Source organism: Pseudorasbora parva, chromosome 15 (genome assembly GCF_024679245.1).
Source record: "Pseudorasbora parva isolate DD20220531a chromosome 15, ASM2467924v1, whole genome shotgun sequence".
Lineage (NCBI taxonomy): Eukaryota > Metazoa > Chordata > Actinopteri > Cypriniformes > Gobionidae > Pseudorasbora > Pseudorasbora parva.
The window spans coordinates 10,044,654-10,065,097 of record NC_090186.1 but is presented as its reverse complement, the minus strand read 5'-3'; the positions used below and the strand labels follow the sequence as shown (position 1 = coordinate 10,065,097).

Below are 20,444 nucleotides of genomic sequence, written 5' to 3'. Positions count from 1 at the left end.
GGGAACTAATTTATTGGTGCATTCAACCACCAAGCAAAGTACATTAATCCTCAGCTTCACAGACAAGGTTTAATGTGTTTGAGTTGTTTTAATTGAAGGGAACTTGCACTTGTACATCTTAATATATGTCAGAGACCAGTAGTTTTTTTAAGGCACATTTATAAAAGCTACTTAAACTAAGGCCTAACCCTGTTCTGTAAAACCAGGCCTTAAAAAATTAGAGAATTTATCAAATTAACGAAATATTCTTTGGTCTGAAGGCAATTCTTTTTTTCCAATTTACTAAAAACACAAGACGTGTTTTAGAACAAATATTTTATTACACATTATTAAATATCAACCCATTGTTTATGTATTTATGCAAATAACCTCTTTTCTCCATTATGGTTTTGTGATGGTTAAATAATACAAATTATGTGTACAAAGCCAAATAGATTGCATAGATTTTCCTTAAAAAAATTTACCAACTTCGATTTCTTACTATATAAAATGATTAAATAAAACATTATAAAGACAATCACACATTATTCAGACGATCTACACTGATTGAAATCATTGAATATTTGCTTCACTTGTAGTTGTGGCAATTTTTAAAGACACTGAAAGTGTCTGAAATCCTTTTACAGAAAACAGTGATTATTTGAAATGAATAAGCAGTCAAATCTGTTCAAACAGTCATTATTAAACCACTGATAGTTTCAATATGATTAACAAAAATGACCAGACCACTACTAACTGAACCTTTAGCTACAGTAGATACTGCTATTACAGCATATTCTATTAAATTAAATAAAACTTATTCCACTTTTAGGAGGATAGAAAATATAAAACAAACAAATAATAAAAAAGATCTGTATGTTGAGAAGAAATACTGCATGTTCAAAAAATGCACAAAAGAGAAAACAGCTGAGAACTACTGATTGTTTAAAGGGGTGGTTTCATGTGATTTCACTTTTTTAACTTTAGTTAGTGTGTAATGTTGCTGCTTGAGCATAAACAGTATCTGCAAAGTTACAGCACTGAAAGTTCAATGCAAACGGAGATATTGTCTTTTAAAGTTATGCCAGTTTATTGCCTACTACAGAAACGGCCGGTTTGGACTACAACAAGCTTCATCCCGGGTTGGTGACATCATAAACCCTTGCTAGTCACCGCAGATGTGACTTCTGGCCATAATGGTAAAGGGGTGTGGCGTTTCCGGACAATCTGTGCTTAGCACTTCAGCCAATAAAAATACAGGAAACTACATTTGGCCATCTAACCAATCTAAGACCATTGCGTTTTTCAGAGGGATGGGCTTCATAGAAGAAGGAAGCAAATGAGCCGTTTAAAGGACAGTGCAGACAGTGGTGGGGAGTAAAGGTCAAATATAAGAAAAACAGCGTTTTTAAAAAAAGGAGAAGTATTAATACATGTTATACTGCTGCCAATAAAAACAACTAAGCTTAGCAAAAAAACATGGAACCACCCCTTTAATGATTTCAGAAAAAGATGAAGAGTGTGGATTTTAATATCACTTAAAAAGGGCAGAATGGCAGTACATCACATGTAACAGTAGTTGCTAGAGACTGATGGAACGTGGAAAAGATTATTTTTCATATCTGAGAGCCAAAGTGTAATATTCTTTAGTTCAGCACTTACAAAGCAAAGAAATGCAAGAGCCTAGGAATAAGTCTATATCCATTTGACAGAATATGACATTTATTTCCAAAATGATTGTGTGATGATTGTCTGCCCAAAGTTAAACCAAATTGATGAAGACTTTGACATAATTTGATTGACATGAAATTGTCTGACTGAATTATATCATGAATTTAACACACACACTACACACACACACACTACACACACACACACTACACACGCACGCACGCACGCACACACACACACACACACACACACACAGAGCCTGGGTCCTTAAATTAAGACGGTGCATATATTTAAAATAACTTTAAAATAGTTTTCACTGATGACAAGCATCAGGGTGAAACTTAACTGTGAACTTAACAATGGTAATAATAATCTGACACGTATGGTTGGAAGCCAGTGTGAGAGGCTTTTAGAGGGCAATCGTTTGGATCCTACACAAGAAAAATTTGCAAGTGTCTTGAGGCCTTTCAAAATGCCATGATCCACAGAATATTATTTATGTAATGATTGCTTAAGCTAACTCATCTGAAATGTTAGTCCTGAACAGCTCTACATACACACACTATATTGCCAAAAGTATTGGGACACCCCTCCAAATAATTTGATTCAGGTATTTCAATCACTTCAATCGCCACAGGTGTATAAAATCAAGCACCTAGGCATGTAGACTGCATCTACAATTTTTTTTGAAAGACTTGGTTGCTCTCAGGAGCTCAGTGAATTCCAGTGTGGTACCGTGATTGATTGCCACCTCCGCAAGTCCATTCGTGAAATGTCCTCACTACTAAATATTCTAGCTTCAACTGTTAGTGGTATTATAACAATGTGGCAGCAATCGGGAATAACAGCAATTCAGCCATGAAGTGGTAGGCCACGTAAAATCACAGAAGGGGGTCAGCACATGCTGAGGCACACAGAGCGCAGAAGTCGCTAACTTAATAAGTCAATAGCTGCAGACCTCCAAACTTTGTGAGGTCTTCAGATTAGCTCAAGAACAGTGTGTAGAGAGCTTCATGGAATGGGTTTCCAAGGCTGAGAAGCTGCAGCCAAGCCTTACATCACCAAGTGCAATGCAAACCGTCGGATGCAGTGGTGTAAAGCACACCGCCACTTGACTTTAGAGCAGTGGAGATGTGTTCTCTTGAGTTACCAATCACACTTTTCTGTCTGGCATTCTGATGGACAAGTTTGGGTTTGACAGTTACCTGGAGAACTGCATTGTGCCAAGTGTAAAGTCTGGTGGTGGTGGTGGTGGGTGGGGGTGGGGGGGGGGGTCGCTTAGTTCCAGTGAAAGAAACTCTTTTTTGACCAATTGTGCAATTTTGGAGAATTTCATGCTCCCAACTTTGTTGGAACAGTTTGGGGATGGTCCCTTCCTGTTCCTACATGACTGTGAACAAGTGCACGAAGCAAGGTCCATAAAGACATGTATGAGCGAGTTTGGTGTGGAGGAACTTGACAGGCCTGCACAGAGTCCTGACCTCAACCCGATAGAACACCTTTGAGATGAATTAGAGTGGAGACTGAGAGCCAGGCCTTCTCATCCAACATCAGGTCATGCCTGACCACACAAATGCGCTTATAAGCAAGCAGAATGTTCTTCTGGTCAAAAATTCCCACAAACATACTCCTAAACCTTGTGTAAAGTAAAGCCTTTCCCAGAAGATTTGAATATGTTATATCTGCAAAGGGTGGCCCAACTCCCTGTTAAACCCTGCGGATTAAGAACCAATAAAGTTCATGTGTATGTAAGGCAGCCGTCACAAAACTTTTGTCAATATAGTGTATTTGTAAATGTTCACCTAGTGTTTAACTGCACATCAAAAGTTCACTAACACGTGCAGATCTAATCACACTTGTCTGAGAGTGTTGCAGTGGCTTAGGTTCAGTACAAACACTCGACTAAAATAACCCGTGCAATCTGAAGTTTAGATGAATACTGGGCTGAAGGACAAATATCAGTTCTTTGTGGAATGTACATTTGTTCTCCCTTTCAAGTACATGTGTGTAGTTATTATACATTTAAATAACAACCAAAGTATCTACATTATAGCACCAATGCATTAAAAAGATTTACACTCTTTACATTATATAGGTAGCAAATCTACTTACACAAACGTTTGAGTACAATATAACATGCAGTTTTATACATGTTGTATTGTCAAGTTCTTACCCTGAACGTACAGTATTATAATGCAAGTACATTGGCATTCAAGAGTTATATAGCTGAATCATGCATGTCTGTGATGCTTTTTTGTGGTATTGTTTGCTGTTTTAAATGGCAGTGGTGTGAGTCAGTCCATCACTGAGACATAAGTTGCACGTTGTGTGCGGTGCTGGGGTGCTGGGGTGTGTTGTGTGTTCAGGACACTTTCTGACAGGCTGGTGAGAGTGATTTGTGTGTGTTCAGTCTGAGTCCTCACTGCTGAAGGACAGGAGATGATCTTCCACTGGACTCACAGCTGCATCCTCAGACACGGTTCTGCTGCGGGACGTTGCCAGTCTGATTAAGGGAACAGGAAGAGTACATTTTAATGTTTCTCATAATGTTTCCTTCTTGTTTAAAACTTTTTCAAACTCCTACGTTTATTTCAAGGATAAATTGGATTTTAAAACTAAATTCAAAATTACACTGATGTGAAAGATGCACATGCAACAATGCTTTCATCAGGGTCCCCACACTCATCAAAAACCTGGAAACATCAGGGAATTTCATTTTCCAGACAAAAAAAAAGATTTTTACCGCTTGTTCAAATTGCTTAATTAAAATGAGCTAAAGCAACACAATTGCTATACATTTTGTCCAAACTTAATTTGATTGTGCTCAGTCCACTTAAATAAGTCAAGAGAGAGTAAATGTTGTTAGTGTATATGTAAAAGTGATATTTTATGTATTGTTTAGCAAGATGAGTCTTGATTGTGTTTAATGTTCAATTATGTTGGGATTATTAGAACAATTTAAATTACAGTGGGTTACCATTGTGGAGAAGAGTACCATGACTCATGGAACTAATGCCATGACGGCTTTGCTGAAGTAGCTTGATGCTAATGTGTTATTGCTAGCTAGAAGTTTGTCAATTAGCTAGTGCAGTATTATAATTCAATTCTGTAACATTAAAGTATATGAAATTGAATGTCTGAATCATTACAGGGATCCATATAAAATTCACTTTGAAACTTCTACATTGAGTCACTTAAAATGCATTCATTCTATGATGTTGAAGTTACATGAACAAATTAAATTTCTCTAACTTAATTGATTCATGTGGGACCGATATACACAATTAAATCATGTAAATCCAACACCCTTTTTTCAGTGTAACATTTCATCGGCCACACTGCTGTCCAAAAGTTTGGGGTCAGTATGAATTTTTTCAATGTTTTTGAAAGGAATCTCTTATGCTCACCAAGGCTGCATTTATTTAAATACAAATACAGTAAAAACAGCAATAGTGTGAAATATTATTTAAAATAACAGTTTTCTATTTTAAAATATTCAAAGAATATGTCAAATATGTGTAATCTGTGTAACTTATATTTTTGATCAACTTAATGCATCCTTGTTGAATAAAAGTATTCATTTTATTAAACCCTTTTGAGTGGTAGTGTAGACAAAAAAATCTTGTGCAGGCAATAAATTAAGTGAATCATTTGTTTGACTTCCTTTCAGTGAATCATTCAGACCTGATTAATTAGTAAATCAGAATCGTCAAAACTTTTTTTTTTTTTTTTTTTTTGATAAATCACAAATGACTCAAAGTCATGGGAATTCACTGGGAACCCTGTTGTAAGTTGTGTTGAAGTGAAACAGACAGCAACATTGTGTCGGCCCAGATCCGGGTCACATCTGGTACATAATTTAACGTACCAGATGTGGGCCGGATCTGGGCTGACACGATGTTGCTGTCTGGGTTGAAGTGTAATAGTTTCTTATTGAGGTTTAGTGATGGTTGATGAAAACCAAGGCATATCATTACCCGGTATGGTTTCTCTCACCTCACTTACCTGCGTCCATCTCCTCCACCTCCATATTGCTGCATTGCAGGTAAAAGAGAGCATGACACATGCTGACAGTAAGTCATGATTAAACAATCACATCTTCCCCAGCGTCCTACTGTTCAAATACTACATCTATTATTACAATTTTTATAGGTTTTTTTCTACATGCTCAGTGAAAGGAAAGAGCTAATTTGGATTTGCCTCAACTGATTCACTTAGAAGAATCATGGTCCTTTTTGGCCCATTACATTACTTATAATAATGGATTCTACCGGCAAGATGAGAGTGCTGTTTCTGGCCTGCTGTATGCCAGCAATGAAGTCATAGTAATGCTTTGGCATCACAATCGGTTATAACTTATGGTGGGCGAGAATGTGGTAAGCAAGGGTAGCACGGATATGACATCACTGACAGGTGACGCAAGGGCGCGTTTGTAACACTGGTTAAAATGGCTGATTTCTCTGGATTTAAACATTGTTAGAAATATTTGTAAGAGTAAAGTAAGTGTTTCAACTTCTCAAATTAATTTATATTAAAAGTAGGGCCGGGACTCGATTAAAAAAAATAATCTAATTAATTAGAGGCTTTGTAATTAATTAATCGAAATTAATCGCATTTTAATCGCATATAAATATTTTACCTGAGAACAATGAGAAGTAATTTTTTACATGTATTTTTAGTATACCATTGAATAATGACTGAATACATAAGCTTAATCAACAAAATATTGTTTATTTATTTCAGTCCAGCAGACCAGTGCAATGTTTGCCATTAAGTGTAGCAAAAGCATATTTGTGATATTTGAGGCTCGATGTGCTGCGGTGATACAATTCCTTGTTGTATAGCAGGGGTGTCCAATCCTGCTCATGGAGGGCCACTGTTCTGCTGAGTTTAGCTCTAACCCCAATTAAACACACCTGTACCAGCTCATTAAGGTCTTATTAGGCATACTAGAAACTTTAGCCGTGTATTGAGGCAAGCTGGAGCTAAAATCTGCAGGACGTCAGTGGCCCTCCAGGACCGACTTTGGATACCCCTGTTGTATAGCTTGCACACAACCATGCTCTTGTCGACGCTTCCATCATTTCGTTTTTTAAAACAAAATTTCCCATCCACGGGGCCAAGCAAAGCGGTCTCATCAGCTTCTTCGTTCATGTTCACTATGGTTTGTTGTTTTCATGGTTGTTGTCGTGACTCATGAGCGCTAGTTGGTGTTCCAGTATAATCGGTCCGTCAAAACTCATTCATTGAAAAACGTTCCGCGGGGCAAAAATAAGTGCGATTAATTTTTTTTTTTTTTTTTGTGTAATTAATTAACGCGTTAAAGTCCCGCAGTTAATTAATCTTAATTAACGCGTTAAAGTCCCGGCCCTAATTAAAAGGTAAGCTTCCAAAGGCATGAACTGAAAACGTGCCAGACTGAACACGCGCTGTGAATGTATACTGCGAGAGCGGTCTCGTTTACCTCAGCTCTTATCACAAGAGCTCATTCAGCTCATTCATGACGGTGAATGTAATCTGACTCCTGCAGCGTTTGTGCTGTGACACTTGCGCGGCAAGTCACTCATTATATTGAACAGACACGTTCAGTATTTAATTGTACTGTCGGTTCTCCAGATGAACTGATTTTATGAAAATGAACGCGATGGGAAAGTGAGTGATCCAGTCAGAGTAAACCAGTAGCGGTGGCTTTTAGAGTGGCCTCACAAGGCAGCAAAGCATTCTGGGATTTATTTGTCTTTTCTCAGTCTAGAAGGCTCCAAATTCAAAAATAATTTTCACATTTCTACTATATTAAAGGTGCACTATGTAGTATTTTTGCAGTAAAATATTATATTTTGTTCAGTTGAGTTCTTACAATATCCCAGATGTTTCCAACTATTTGTAAATTGTGAGAAAATTGCGATTTTAACTAAGGACAGGGACGTTTCAGCATAGCGTTTGACAGAGTCGCCTGTCAATTGCGTCATATCTGCATTACCCTCGGTTTCGGCTTTTATTTGGCAGGAGCGCTTTACTCTTAGCAGTGTGAACAAGTGAACGCACGGAGTAACGTCATAACGTCGTTTTAAACACACTTAAATGTATCTAATATGATAAACAGAGCTCCATTACCTCAAAATCATAACCGGAAGAGCTGATCAGTGCAGGCGACCGGCGACTGTCTCCCGTCCCTTCATAATAAAAGTCCCGGTATTCGCGAGGCGGGTATTTGTTTAACAATCGCTCCAGCAGCTGTGCTCAGGTCTACAACACTCGGTCCTGCTCTGCTCTACACTACAGTAATGTTAATAACCGCATGCATGAACGTGATTTCTGCCTGAGTCCTATTTTCCACCGGCTGTGATGAGAAGACCACATCTCCCAAGATGCTGCGCTCACACTTTGCGTCATCAAACTACGCATTTGTTTTGAATAGGCGCCCTCCAGTGGACGGAAAGTTCCATAGTGCACCTTTAATGACCCAGTTTAAATACAGATTCATCTTCCTAGTGGTGAAGTACCCCTTTAAAGAAGTTACAGGTCTGTGAGAGCCAGAAATCTTGCTTTTTTTGTAGGTGACCAAATTCTTATTTTCCACCATAGTTTGCAAATAAGTTCTTGGATTTTGGATTTTTTTCTTCTCATTCTGTCAAGTGTACCTATGATGAAAATGACAGGCCTCTCTCATCTTTTTAAGTGTGAGAACTTGCACAATTGGTGGCTGACTAAATTCTTTTTTGCCCCACTGTACTTTAATGGTGTCATAAACTGACTTTTTTTATTTTTTATACTGTTGTCTGAGGTCAACTAATGACGTGTGTTTGTTTTTCATTCAAAAACATCATAACTAATAAGGAATAGGCTATTTTCTACACTGGTTTTAAGACTCTCTCAAGAAAAACTTGTTTTTGATGGACATGCAGCACTGGAGACTTGTAAGTAAACGCCCATTGCTAAGACTGAATAAGATTTGCATATTTAATGAGCTTCAACTCCCTTGTCAGTTCACATGAGGGAGGGATTGTTTTGAAAGCAGCAACCGGAATAATTATCTGACAGGGCTCTCAAAACATATTTATCAAACAAACACAATGATTTATTTCTTATACACCTGTGATTTTTTTTATTTTATTACTTGGCCCACCTGATCGGTGGATATAAGCACGAACTGCACACACATACGTGGACACACGCTTTTCAAATATCAAGTCAAGAGAGTGAACAACGCAGATCAAGAAATGAATGTTATTTCACTAATTAAGATTCACTGGCCTGCTGACGTGCTTACGTTTTGGTAACCTGTCTGGAAAACACACATCCCCGGGACGTTGGGCTTTGCAAGCCCCCTGGCCCATAACATATCCGATCTGATCTGATCCCGAATCACAATGAACCAACAAATAAGGGATTCTCCTGCCTGTGACACCGTGCTAAGGTATGTTCTGTTAGCCATGTACACATAATTAATACATTCTGTAATGCAATACTATCACATATACAAAAAACATGTTTTACTCACATAAGTGTGTTGCACTATTCCTGTCGGATCCAATATAGAAGGCACAGCATTGTGTTTTAATCTCAATATGTCTGCAAATCCAGTGTTGACCTGTGTCTTATTTACAAACGCTTGTCTTGCGATCTCTGGCGTGTTTATTGCTTGTTTAGCTGCAGGAGTTGGTGGGCGTGGCTACAGAAGCAGACGTACATATTTATCTGTAGCGGTGGCGTTTCACCCTTCTGTTACATCACTGATTTGAGAGCTCTCGTTTTCTGGGCCTGGTGTCTATATAAAAGCTTTTCTTTTACTAACAAGTAGGGATGGGCGGATCGATCTAAATATCGATAGTATCGATGCCAACACTGCTATTTGTATCGGATCGATACAGTTGTAATTTAATCGATTTTTTAATTTAAATATCCTTTACGTTCATTATACTTTGCTTGTGTCTACCTCTACAATACTGAGCAAAAACGCTGCTTTCACATCCTGGCCCACTTTGCTACTCCTCCTCCTCCTGGCTGCTGCTCTGCAGTGATTTTTTGTTGTGTCGTCACGTGACTCACTTACTCAACGCGCCGAGGAGCAGCGAACAGAGTGAGCGAAGCTGATGATAGCACATTGAAAAGAGCATTCGATACTGTGGCAACACTACAAACCCATACAAACACTTTTAAAAAAAGGCTTTAAAGAGTTCATTCCACTGTGTCTAAGAACTAATAATTTTGTGGACTTCAATACATTAATAAAAAATATTGTCTAAAGAATTGATCATTCATTCACCTCAACTTTTGTTGGTTTGGTTGTTTGTTGCCTTTTAAAGGTCTAAAAATCATGTTTTTAATTTTTTTTATTTTCCATTTAATGTAATGGCTTTTTTAATTATATGATGTTGTTACGTTGCTGTCTTGCCGCCAGCCAATCGCTGCAATGCTGATGGTGGTTTCAAGTATCGATGCATCTCCCCTTTTCAGTGACCACAAGAACGCTCAGTAATCTTAATCCAATCCGCAAATTCGTTTGAAGAACTAAATTAGCCAGAGATCAGTTATCATGATTAAAAGATCTGGGATCTGTCAAATCATCTCAGATGTATTATACGAGGTACAAAGAACAGACCCTTGACCTGGACTTTACGTTATGTTTCATTTACGTTTTATTATGTGTGTGCGGGCAGTTGTCCCTGAGGGGCTGCCGCTTTTACTTTCATTTTGTGTTTATTTATTAAAGTCTTTAAATGATCGCTGTTTCCCGCCTCCTTCTTCCCATAAAAATTAACTGTTACATTGGTGCCAAAACCTGGGAGGAAGGAGGTACATGCTATCGGAGAGCCCTCGCTCTTGAGGGGGATTGCTGTGCTAAGGAGTTCAGAAAGCGTGGATGAGAGGACTCAAAACCGGTGTGCCTCGCAGTCGCAGGCGACGCTCATCTTCAATCACGTACCGGTCTCGCTTGCTCCTCCCATATCTCTCTCGCTTGACTACCTCATCACAGTGTGGTTTTTGTTTCTCCAGCGGTTCCCTGTTATCCTGAATACATTGATTATTTTATTAAAGGGTTAGTTCACCTAAAAATGAAATTGATGTGATTAATGATGGCGTTCAGTTGGTTAATTAGAATCTCTTGAAGCATCGAAAATACATTTTGGTCCAGAAATAACAAAAGCTATGACTTTATTCAGCATCGTCTTCTCTTCCTTGTTTGTGTTCAAACCTCAAATAAAGATTGAGTTTTGAATCAGTGAATCGATCAATGATTCGGATCGCATGCCAAACTGCCAAACTGCTGAAATCACGTGACACTGGCGATCCGAATCATTGATCGATTCACTGATTCATATTCCGTTTGAATCTTTATTTGAGGATTGAACACAAACAAGGAAGAGAAGACAATGCTGAATAAAGTCTTAGTTTTTGTTATTTTTGGACCAAAATGTATTTTCGATGCTTCAGGAGATTCACATTAACTAACTGATGTCACATATGGACTACTTTGATGATGTTTTTATTCCCTTTCTGGACATGGACAGTATAGTGTGCCTACACTTGGATACGCTCTCGGACTAAATATAAAATATCTTAAATTGTGTTCTGAAGGTGAACGGAAATCTTACGGGTGTGGAACGACATTAGGGTGAGTCATTAATGACATCAATTTCATTTTTGGGTGAACTAACGCTTTAACATTCTACTTGCAACTACAGATCCTCACCTTCACAGAACAGATTCTTTATTTGTGTTTCCCAAACCTCACCTACTGTACCACAGACTATCTGTTCATCTGGATAATAAGAACAAATGATCTGTTTTGGTACTGTTTATATACATGCATCAACTAGCTTTAACTGTACACAGAAATGCTTGAATGAAGTTGTTATGACCCTAACCGTCTTTACAGTCCATCTGCTGCTAAACGTGACTAACTCAGACTATCATTGCATTCATATTCAGGGCTCTGTTTGAATTGATATTAATAACCGTGTATGGAGAAACACTCAGAATAAAATGTTTCACCATGCCCATTAATCTGAACCAGAGCTATAATGGCTGTTTCAGTGCTCCTACTGTGTGCCGAATCTCTCGCTTCATATCCACTTTATGAGACATAATGTCACACCTGAGGGAGCGCGAACATAATCATTAACTGATTATATGGGGCAAAATATTTTACAAATAGTTCCGTATCGCCATACAGATGACCTCGAAGCTAATACACATGTACAAAATGCTACAAAACTCACATTTTTATTTCAAGGGATCTTAAAGGTAGCAAATCAACAAAGATAATAAACCAAGATATATTGACTAAATTTGAGTGCATCTCAGGGGAAATGATCTCTTTTTAAAATTCTGTATTCAGACTGAAGCAGACATTAATAAAGCTGCATTGCAGTTAAAATTCCAAGGTTTCTACCAAGATTCTTTTAGAATAAGCACAAGTGTACATATACACCGTTCAAATGTATGGGCTCGGTAAGATTCTTCAATAAACTTTTATTCAGATTTATCAGAACTGACAGTAAATACATTTGAAAAAAAAATTCTCAAAAATTATATTTGTCCAAGAATCACGGTTTCCACAAAATTTTTAAGCAGCACAGCTGATTTCAACATTGATAATAATAAAAAATGTTTCTTGAGCATCAAATAATCATATCAGAATGATTTCTGAAGGATCATGTGACACTGCAGACTGGAGTAATGAGTAATTCAGCTTTGCGTAAAAGTGTATTAAACTAAAAGATACAATATTTTACAATATTACTGTAGTTCTGATCAAATAAACGTATTTTAAAAGCATTAAAATAATCTTGCAGAGACCAAACTTTTGAACGATAGTGTTTTTCTAACCACAGTCAGTTCTTTCCTTTTTGTGTATATGTATGCAAGTATTTTAAAGGGTAAGTTATGATCAATAAGCACTATATCTCAAATAAACACTATCCTGGATGAACAAGCTCTGATTTCACAGACAGTTTTCTTTGAGGCTAACTGTGTGTGATTAAAAGTAAGCAACACAAGAAAGGAACACAAACTTACCTTGAAAACGCATCATCGAGGCCATCTTCCGCATCCTGAAAATAAGAAACCATGCTATAACCATGTAAGCAAATCTCAGAGCACATCTATATCATACCTGCAGAACCAGAGAGTAACCTGAACAATATCAGCACCAGCAAGCTCTAAAGACTTAATCTACTGTATCTTCTGTGATTAACTGTCATTAAATCTGAGACCAGCAGACTGAAGACTGAAGAACCTGCCTGAACAGTGAATGGCATTCAATCATAGCTGAAAAAAGTCATTAACAAAAGTCACAGTTGAGCATAGTGTGCAGACAGAGAGCTTGACGGATACAATATGGGCAGCTCTCCGCCTAGTGGCCATATGTTCAATCAATAAATACAGTATTAAAGCAGAGAATGCCACATAGTGGTGACTGTGCTTTATCAACAGGACAGACCATGCTGACTGACAATGTAATGACAATTAGACAGTGACAATAGTAATTACCTATTTTGGCATGGCTTGTTTTGTATCAAAACAACTGACCTTCATTTTGGACCTGATACCCTGCATAATAGAGGCACTCTTTCAAAAAAATAATTAAAATGTGGATTCAGATGATCATGTAGGCCAAAAGACAAATTAGATTTAGGTTACCCGAAAGGATTGCCTGGAATTGCAGCCATATTTAATCAAATAATATGGAAATGTAATGGATTTAAAACTGTCCCGGACTGTTGGAAAAGCACTACCGTCTTTCTCTGGGATATTATGTGTGAAATTAGTTAAGCTCTGAATGAACTACTAACCTTCTCAACACTGAGATCTGTTCATTTGCTGCAATAACCCAAACTAATTTCCAATATATATATATATATATATATATATATATATATATATATATATATATATATATATATATATATATATATATATATATATATATATATATATATATATATATATTGTAAATATATATATACTGTATATATATATATATATATATATATATATATATATATATATATATATATTTTTTTTTTTTTTTTTTTTTCTAATAAATATCTTGAACTTTCTATTTGTCAGAGAATCCTGTCTATATCAGAAAGATTTTTAAAGATTCACGTGACACTTAAGACGGAAGTAATGCAACCCTCAATGGTTATCAAAATAACCACCAAATCAGTTAATCTTTGTAAAATGGCACAGCTTTTTAAATAACTGAACGTACACTATTAACATCAGTCAATAAAGCATTATATTATGATTATGAGAATGGTAACCATGAATTCATAATTGTCATTTTAACTGAACTTAGGACTGGTGGTGATGCTTAAGATATTGTTGGTCATTCTGTATTTCTGTAAAAAAATACAAATAAAGAAGAGTAATAGATAATTATTATTAAAAGATACTACTACTACTAATTATATTACTAAAAACAATATACAATGATTAATGAGCTGCTGGGTTTAAGAATATTAATCACGTTATGGGCGTTCGCTTGAACTGATTTGCTGAAATCAAATGGTAATAGATGAGCACCAGTCAATGAGTTTGCAGTTATATCTATGCTAAACTTATGCTTAGCCTCTAACACACATACACTGGCGAGTAAAATCTAAGAATTTACTAGCAAATGGCTAATGATAGACATGTTTAGTCGCCCAGAGTGAAGATTTAGTCGCATATGCGAGTGCAGGGTTGTAATTGCAGCTGAAAATTCATTTAAATTCATTATATTTAAAATAAAGAGGCTTGTTTTAAAAACTTTATAAATCCTGTAAAAGTGTATAAAGTAAAGTTTAATGACATCATACCCAGGAGTCATGTTTGATTGGCCGTCTCCTAGCGTTGCTGCGTGGAGATGGTGAAAGGAAGGAAGGAAAGAAGGACTTCCTCAGTTTGTGCGCCACCAGAGCCTGAGTCTTCTCTTCCTCTGACAGAAGTAAAGAACAGGAATTAAGAATATTTCCATGAATTTAACAAAATTAAAGCTGCACTATGTCATTTTTCTGTCCGCTAGAGGGCGCCTATTCAAAACAAAGGCGTAGTTTGATGATGCCGAGTTTGAGCGGAGAATCTTGAGACATGTGGTCTTTACCTCACAGCCGGTGGAAAAGAATCGTGAAAGGACTCGGACAAAAATCATGTTCATGGATGTGATTATTGACGTTACTGTAGTATGAAGCAGAGCAGGAGCGAGAATTGTGGAGATTAGCAAGGCCGCTGGAGCGATTGATGAGCAACACGGCTCGTGAGCAGCAGGACTTTTATTTCCACGGGACGGGACACTGTTAGCTGGCACCATTTACGCTTTTCCGGTCATGAGTATGAGGTAACACTTAAGTGTTTAAAAGGATGTTATGACGTTACTCTGTGCGTTCGCTCAGCGGCTGCCTTGACACATTTACACTGCTAAGAGTAAAGCGCTTCTGCTAAATAAAACCGGAAACCGAGGGTAACGCAGATACAACGCAATTAACAGAAGATCCCGGCTCCTTGGTTAAAAAAGCAATTTTCTCACAATTTACAAATAGTTGGAAACATTTGGGATATTGTAAGGACTCAACTGAACAAAATATATAACACTGGCCTAGTGTTTTTTTGGATATTTTACTACAAAAATACTACATAGCGCACCTTTAAGACAAACATTAAAGGTGCACTATGCAACTTTCCGTCCACTGGAGGGCGCCTATTCAAAAACAAATGCGTAGTTTGATGACGCAAAGTTTGAGCGCAGCATCTTGGGACATGTGGTCTTCACCTCACAGCCAGTGGAAAATAGGACTCGGGCAGAAATCACGTTCATGCATGCGGTTATTAACATTACTGTAGTGTGAAGCAGAGCAGGACCGAGTGTTGTGGACCTGAGCACATCTGCTGGAGCGATTGTTAAACAAATACCCGCCTCGCGAATACAGGGACTTTTATTATGACGGGACGTGACACAGTCGCTGGGCGCCTGCACTGATCCTCTCTTCCCGTTATGATTAGGAGGAAATGCAGCTCTGTTTATCATATAAGATAAATTTAAGTGTGTTGAAAATGATGTTATGACGTTACTCTGTGCGTTTACTTGTTCACACTGCTAAGGGTAAAGCGCTCCTGCCAAATAAAAGCCGAAACCGAGGGTAGCGCAGATATGACGCGATTGACAGGCGACTTCCTCAAACGCTATGCTGAAACGTCCCGGTCCTTAGTTAAAATAGCAATTTCTCACAATTTACAAATAGTTGAAAACACTTGGGATATTGAAGGTACTCAACTGAACAAATTATATAACACCGGCCTAGTGGTTTTTGGATATTTTACTGCAAAAATACTACATAGTGCACCTTTAAGCAAACCATTGTGTTTAGAGTAAATGTACCTGAAACATTGTTTGGTTCAGATTCAGGCTGAGATTCAGGGTCTGAACACGAGTAACATGTGTGAACTTTCTTGCTTTTGTCTGCAATGGAAAAAGCAAGACATAAGTATATTTGTGTTCTGTTCCATCCATAGAATAATTGCCATATATAGCCTGTGTAAACAAACGTGGCAAAAAAACCTCACCTTCCTGTGCGATCTCCCACATATCTAGAGCTACTTTAAAAGCTTGCGCAACTGTCAGAGTCACAGCCTGAGCCTGTGGAGGACACAAGACCACATTCAAATCAACGGGCGCACTGGGTACGATTTTAAAGAATCATGCATTTGTCCACTAGATGGCGATAGATGCCAGTTATATTTACGGATCAAGAGAAAAGGCTGTCTTGCCTTAGAGTAGACAATAATCAGTTCGTCAAAAATTAAATAAAAACTGTAGTGAAAAAATACTATCAAAATGGGAAAAGTTTTAACAATCAATCTGCACAGGCTACATAAAAAATATGCCTGGGAGTATATGTTCTGCCATTTGTTACTGTACATCCAAATATGTTCATGATGTGCATTTGAAGACACTTACTATTTTCTTTTTTTGGCACAGGAAGGCATGGCACTCCAGAGTTTCATTGAATTGGCTTTGGGAGACGTAGGCAAAGACCTTATCCTGAGTTTTGTCTGTTGTGCAGTAGGATATTCTGCAAAGGTGAGAAATAAAGGATTTTCACTGTGGACTTTTTTTGTTCATAAAGACTCATATACTTTAAAACGTTTACAAGAATGAATAATGTACTGGCATATTTTTATTTTTAAAAAGCAACAAGGGTTTGTAATCTGTCAAATCCGCATTGGTTTAACCCTTGAAAAACCTGCTCATCGCCTCAACTGTACGAAGACATATTTTTGCATTTAAAGAAATAATGCACCAGAACATTCTTTCCAAACCTGTATGCTTTTCCTCCTGTTGTGGAACACAAAAGAAGACATTTTGAAGAATGTTTACACTGCTCCATTCCACACAATAAAGTTTTCCCAGTAACGCATGGGTTCAGGCCCCAGGGAATGCAAAACGTTAATCAATGAAAAAAAGAAGAAAAAAAACGTCATTTTCAAAAGCATCTAATACATAAATGTAAATGAAATTGGATGGGTACTCGAGCTGTCAAGCTTCCAAAAGCACTTAAAACATATTTGTGCACTATATTCTGAAGCCATTTGTCAATCCTTTTTTTAAAGACCATGATTGATATTTAAGATGTTATTCTTTCACCACGGGAAATTTAGATTGACAGCCATGGTCACCATTCTCAGAGACAATGGAAAAGACCAGCTTGAACATTCTGCACTTTATGTTCCACAGAAAAAGGACCTAAAAAGACCTGATATCCGACAGTGACCGTTTTTTTTTTTTTGGGGGGGTAAAGAGAGCTAGAGCCACACATCCAATGAGATGATCCAATATATTATAAAGAGACATCATTTACAATAACATAACCATCAGAAATGTAGCAGAAAGAGGACTATGAATGTCATTTTAGGAATCGGACTGGAATTTAGAGCACCAAAACAAAAGAGCTTGTGTGAAATAACGAGACACATTAGGGAAGACAGAGCTCGGATCTCACTTCATCTAAAATTGTTAGTGCACTACTTCTGATGCACGACCTAAATAGAAATGCCCAAGACTCTCTATTCCCTTTCTCCCTCCCCTTTCTCACTCTGAACATGGGGGGTGTGGTGAATTATCATTTATTCCAGTCTGTGGTGCATTGCACAACTTCATTATTGAAGAGTGTGATGCTGAGAGGGAAGGAAATCGTAAATGGCCCGAATTTAGCTTGTTTGTAGCTCCTATTGAACAGAATTAAAGGAGGAGGATATTTTATCTTAACCTCAGCTATACTGACATGAACCTTTCAATCTCTGCTTTCGTGGAAATCAAATAGGACATTTTGAAAGCAAAAATGAAGCCATGAAGAGTTTGATTGGCTGAGCGGCATTATAGTGCTGATATATGTATGTAGCTCAACAACAGTGTTTGCATCACTCCACTTTTCTCTGAGTTCTACAGGTAGGGATGTTACATTTACTTTTTCTGCAGGTCAAGTCACTGAATCGTTCACTTAACCGATTCAATCAAAATCACAGATTCATTTCGAAACGTAACACCACTCCTGTGTGTCACTGGAAGATGCACAATTTGGCTCTTTTGCTGTGGAACTATTTTCATCTCTTTTTTTGTTGCCGCTGCAAAAAATTAAGTAATGGCAATATTGTGTCTAAAATGAAAGGTACTCAATATTGCCCAAGTATATTGCCAAGTATATAAGTGCATTGCTCAACTTCACTGAATGGTGCTATGGTTCGTATTGTACCCATTAGTTTTCTTTTTCTTCTTACGCCATGGGAGTCTATGGCAGCCTATAGAACTGTATGGTAAAAAGTTGTGAAATTTGATATACACTGATAGAGGTCAGTCCAAACATTCACCACAGCAAATTTGAACCCTCTTACTCAATTCCTCTAGCGCCACCAACAGTTCAAATTTTTACGTACATACTTTTGAGCCATAAAGGCTAGAAACAAAATGTTTCCTCCAAAAAAAACTGCTTCTAGATGGTTGCCCTATTTTCATGAAAATTGAATCAGATCGTCTTCAGACCATGTTGGCAAAAAGTTTTTTGCTTAAACCCAAACCCACCCCCAATAACACGTGAACGAATGTGGCGTAGAACACGCCAAACTTGGACAAGAGCCAATATCTCAGCAACACTTTAGCATATTTTGACCAAACTTAGTACATGTCGTCATCACAAACATGACCTGAGGCTACATGCAGCGTTTCATCACAATATCAAATACTGGTCTGAAGATATGAATAAGGGCTATTTCTGCTTCTGAACATTTTGCCCCAAAATAATAAAACTGGTCACTGACTCTTCTGGCGTCATTTTTTCCCATATTAAATTTTGTGGGTGTCGAATTTTAATATTTGAAATTTTGTCCTAAAATGCTGTATTTATGAACACATTAACATATTGTTACGCATCGGGACCATACCCTAAAGGTACTCAAAACCTTGTGGACATAAATTAAAAATGCTAATAACTTTTGATTAATTTAGCCTATTTTAATGAAGTCTTGATATATTCCTTGGGTCATGCCGAGAACAATGATACCAATAATGTCATATTTGCTCGAACTTGCTGAATTTTTTTATCATTTTTTAACTCCTCCAAGATCGTTGGTCTGATTTTCACCAAAATTGTCTCCGATCATCTTCAGACCACGTCGACAAAATATCATCAAAAGCTTTTTTTTTTTAAAAACTAAGCATTCTCAAGTAAAGCATCAATGAATTTGTTGGCATGTTTCTTTTTGTGCTTGTCCCCGATAATTGCTCCTTGCAGCTATATATTTATTTGAAATTATTGTCAATGTATTCTCATTCCCTTCTGTTACCAGATCCTAAATGAAAGGGAAAAGAAAACATAAAGACACTGAATCCAGGCCAAGTGAAAAGCAGTGATATGCAGGAAAGTGGCAATGCACATCTAAGTGAGTTTGGCCTTAGCATGAAAGCATTCTGCTTTAGGCAAGAAGGAGACACATGCTTGTTCAATTTCAGCAATACATATAGAGCCTCAGTTAGGTCATGTACATGGAAAAAATAGGGGCTTTCACATAATCAACTCAAGGGTAAAAAACATGACCTTGTGCCCCTGACTAGCATAACAGCTTCCACATTTTCCAAATGTTACCGATGTCATTAAACAGAGCAAAGAGCAAAGTAAAGCAAATATGATATGCAATTAAATATAACATTTATGAAAAAGTCTGATTACAAAAAACAACAAAAAGCCTTTTCTTATTATAGCGTTCCTTGGCAGTGTTTGCTTTGGCAGTGGCACAGATTGCTCCCTCAGTGATGCCTGGCTCCCTTCTCTTGCCGAACACATTACAGCAGAATATGGCATTCCCAAAACGGGAAAAAAGCCAAAGTGGGGTTTAATCTTTTCATGAACCCCCGTACAGTTAATGCGGGACCGTTGTGAATCTCATTACACAAATCACTGTGCAAGATTTGTGGCTTAGGAAAAGTCTTCCACACAAATATAGATGTTTTCTTTTCAAGAGACAAGCTGGCAGTAGTGACAGTAATGAAACTAATGTGTGTATTAGGATAAAAAGGCACAAAAAATCCTAAATTGCAATGAGCATTGATGAAACTGAAACCAAAAAGACCCAGAATGCCCTTCAAACCTTTAAAATAACTGATGTAATAAAGCTGACAGCGCCTACTGAGCCTATAGACAAACATCATCATCTCCTATTTTTTACTAAAAATAGAACAGCTGTGTTTTTTGTTCATTATTTGTATATTCAGCTGTGGAGAGGGGGATGGGACTCAAAGGAGTGAATAAAGATGAGGA

The 20,444-nt window shown here is 37.5% G+C and overlaps 1 protein-coding gene across 3 annotated transcripts in view; it reads right to left on the bottom strand.

Annotated features, from left to right (window-relative positions):
- Window positions 1-288: 288 nt before the first annotated feature.
- The window catches only part of si:dkey-71h2.2 (low density lipoprotein receptor adapter protein 1-B), a 71,350-nt gene continuing 51,194 nt past the window's right edge, over window positions 289-20,444 (bottom strand). Inside the window, exons 4-10 of one of the 3 annotated variants that reach the window (XM_067417064.1) lie at window positions 16,595-16,709; window positions 16,201-16,273; window positions 16,016-16,096; window positions 14,460-14,578; window positions 12,673-12,707; window positions 5,647-5,684; window positions 289-4,153 (exon numbers count right to left, since the gene is read on the bottom strand). In XM_067417064.1, coding sequence (XP_067273165.1) covers window positions 5,648-5,684; window positions 12,673-12,707; window positions 14,460-14,578; window positions 16,016-16,096; window positions 16,201-16,273; window positions 16,595-16,709 — 460 coding nt within the window. In that variant the 3' untranslated portion in view covers window positions 289-4,153; window position 5,647. The remainder of the gene's footprint in view (window positions 4,154-5,646; window positions 5,685-12,672; window positions 12,708-14,459; window positions 14,579-16,015; window positions 16,097-16,200; window positions 16,274-16,594; window positions 16,710-20,444) is intronic. The other 2 variants (XM_067417063.1, XM_067417062.1) reach the window with 2 other exon arrangements.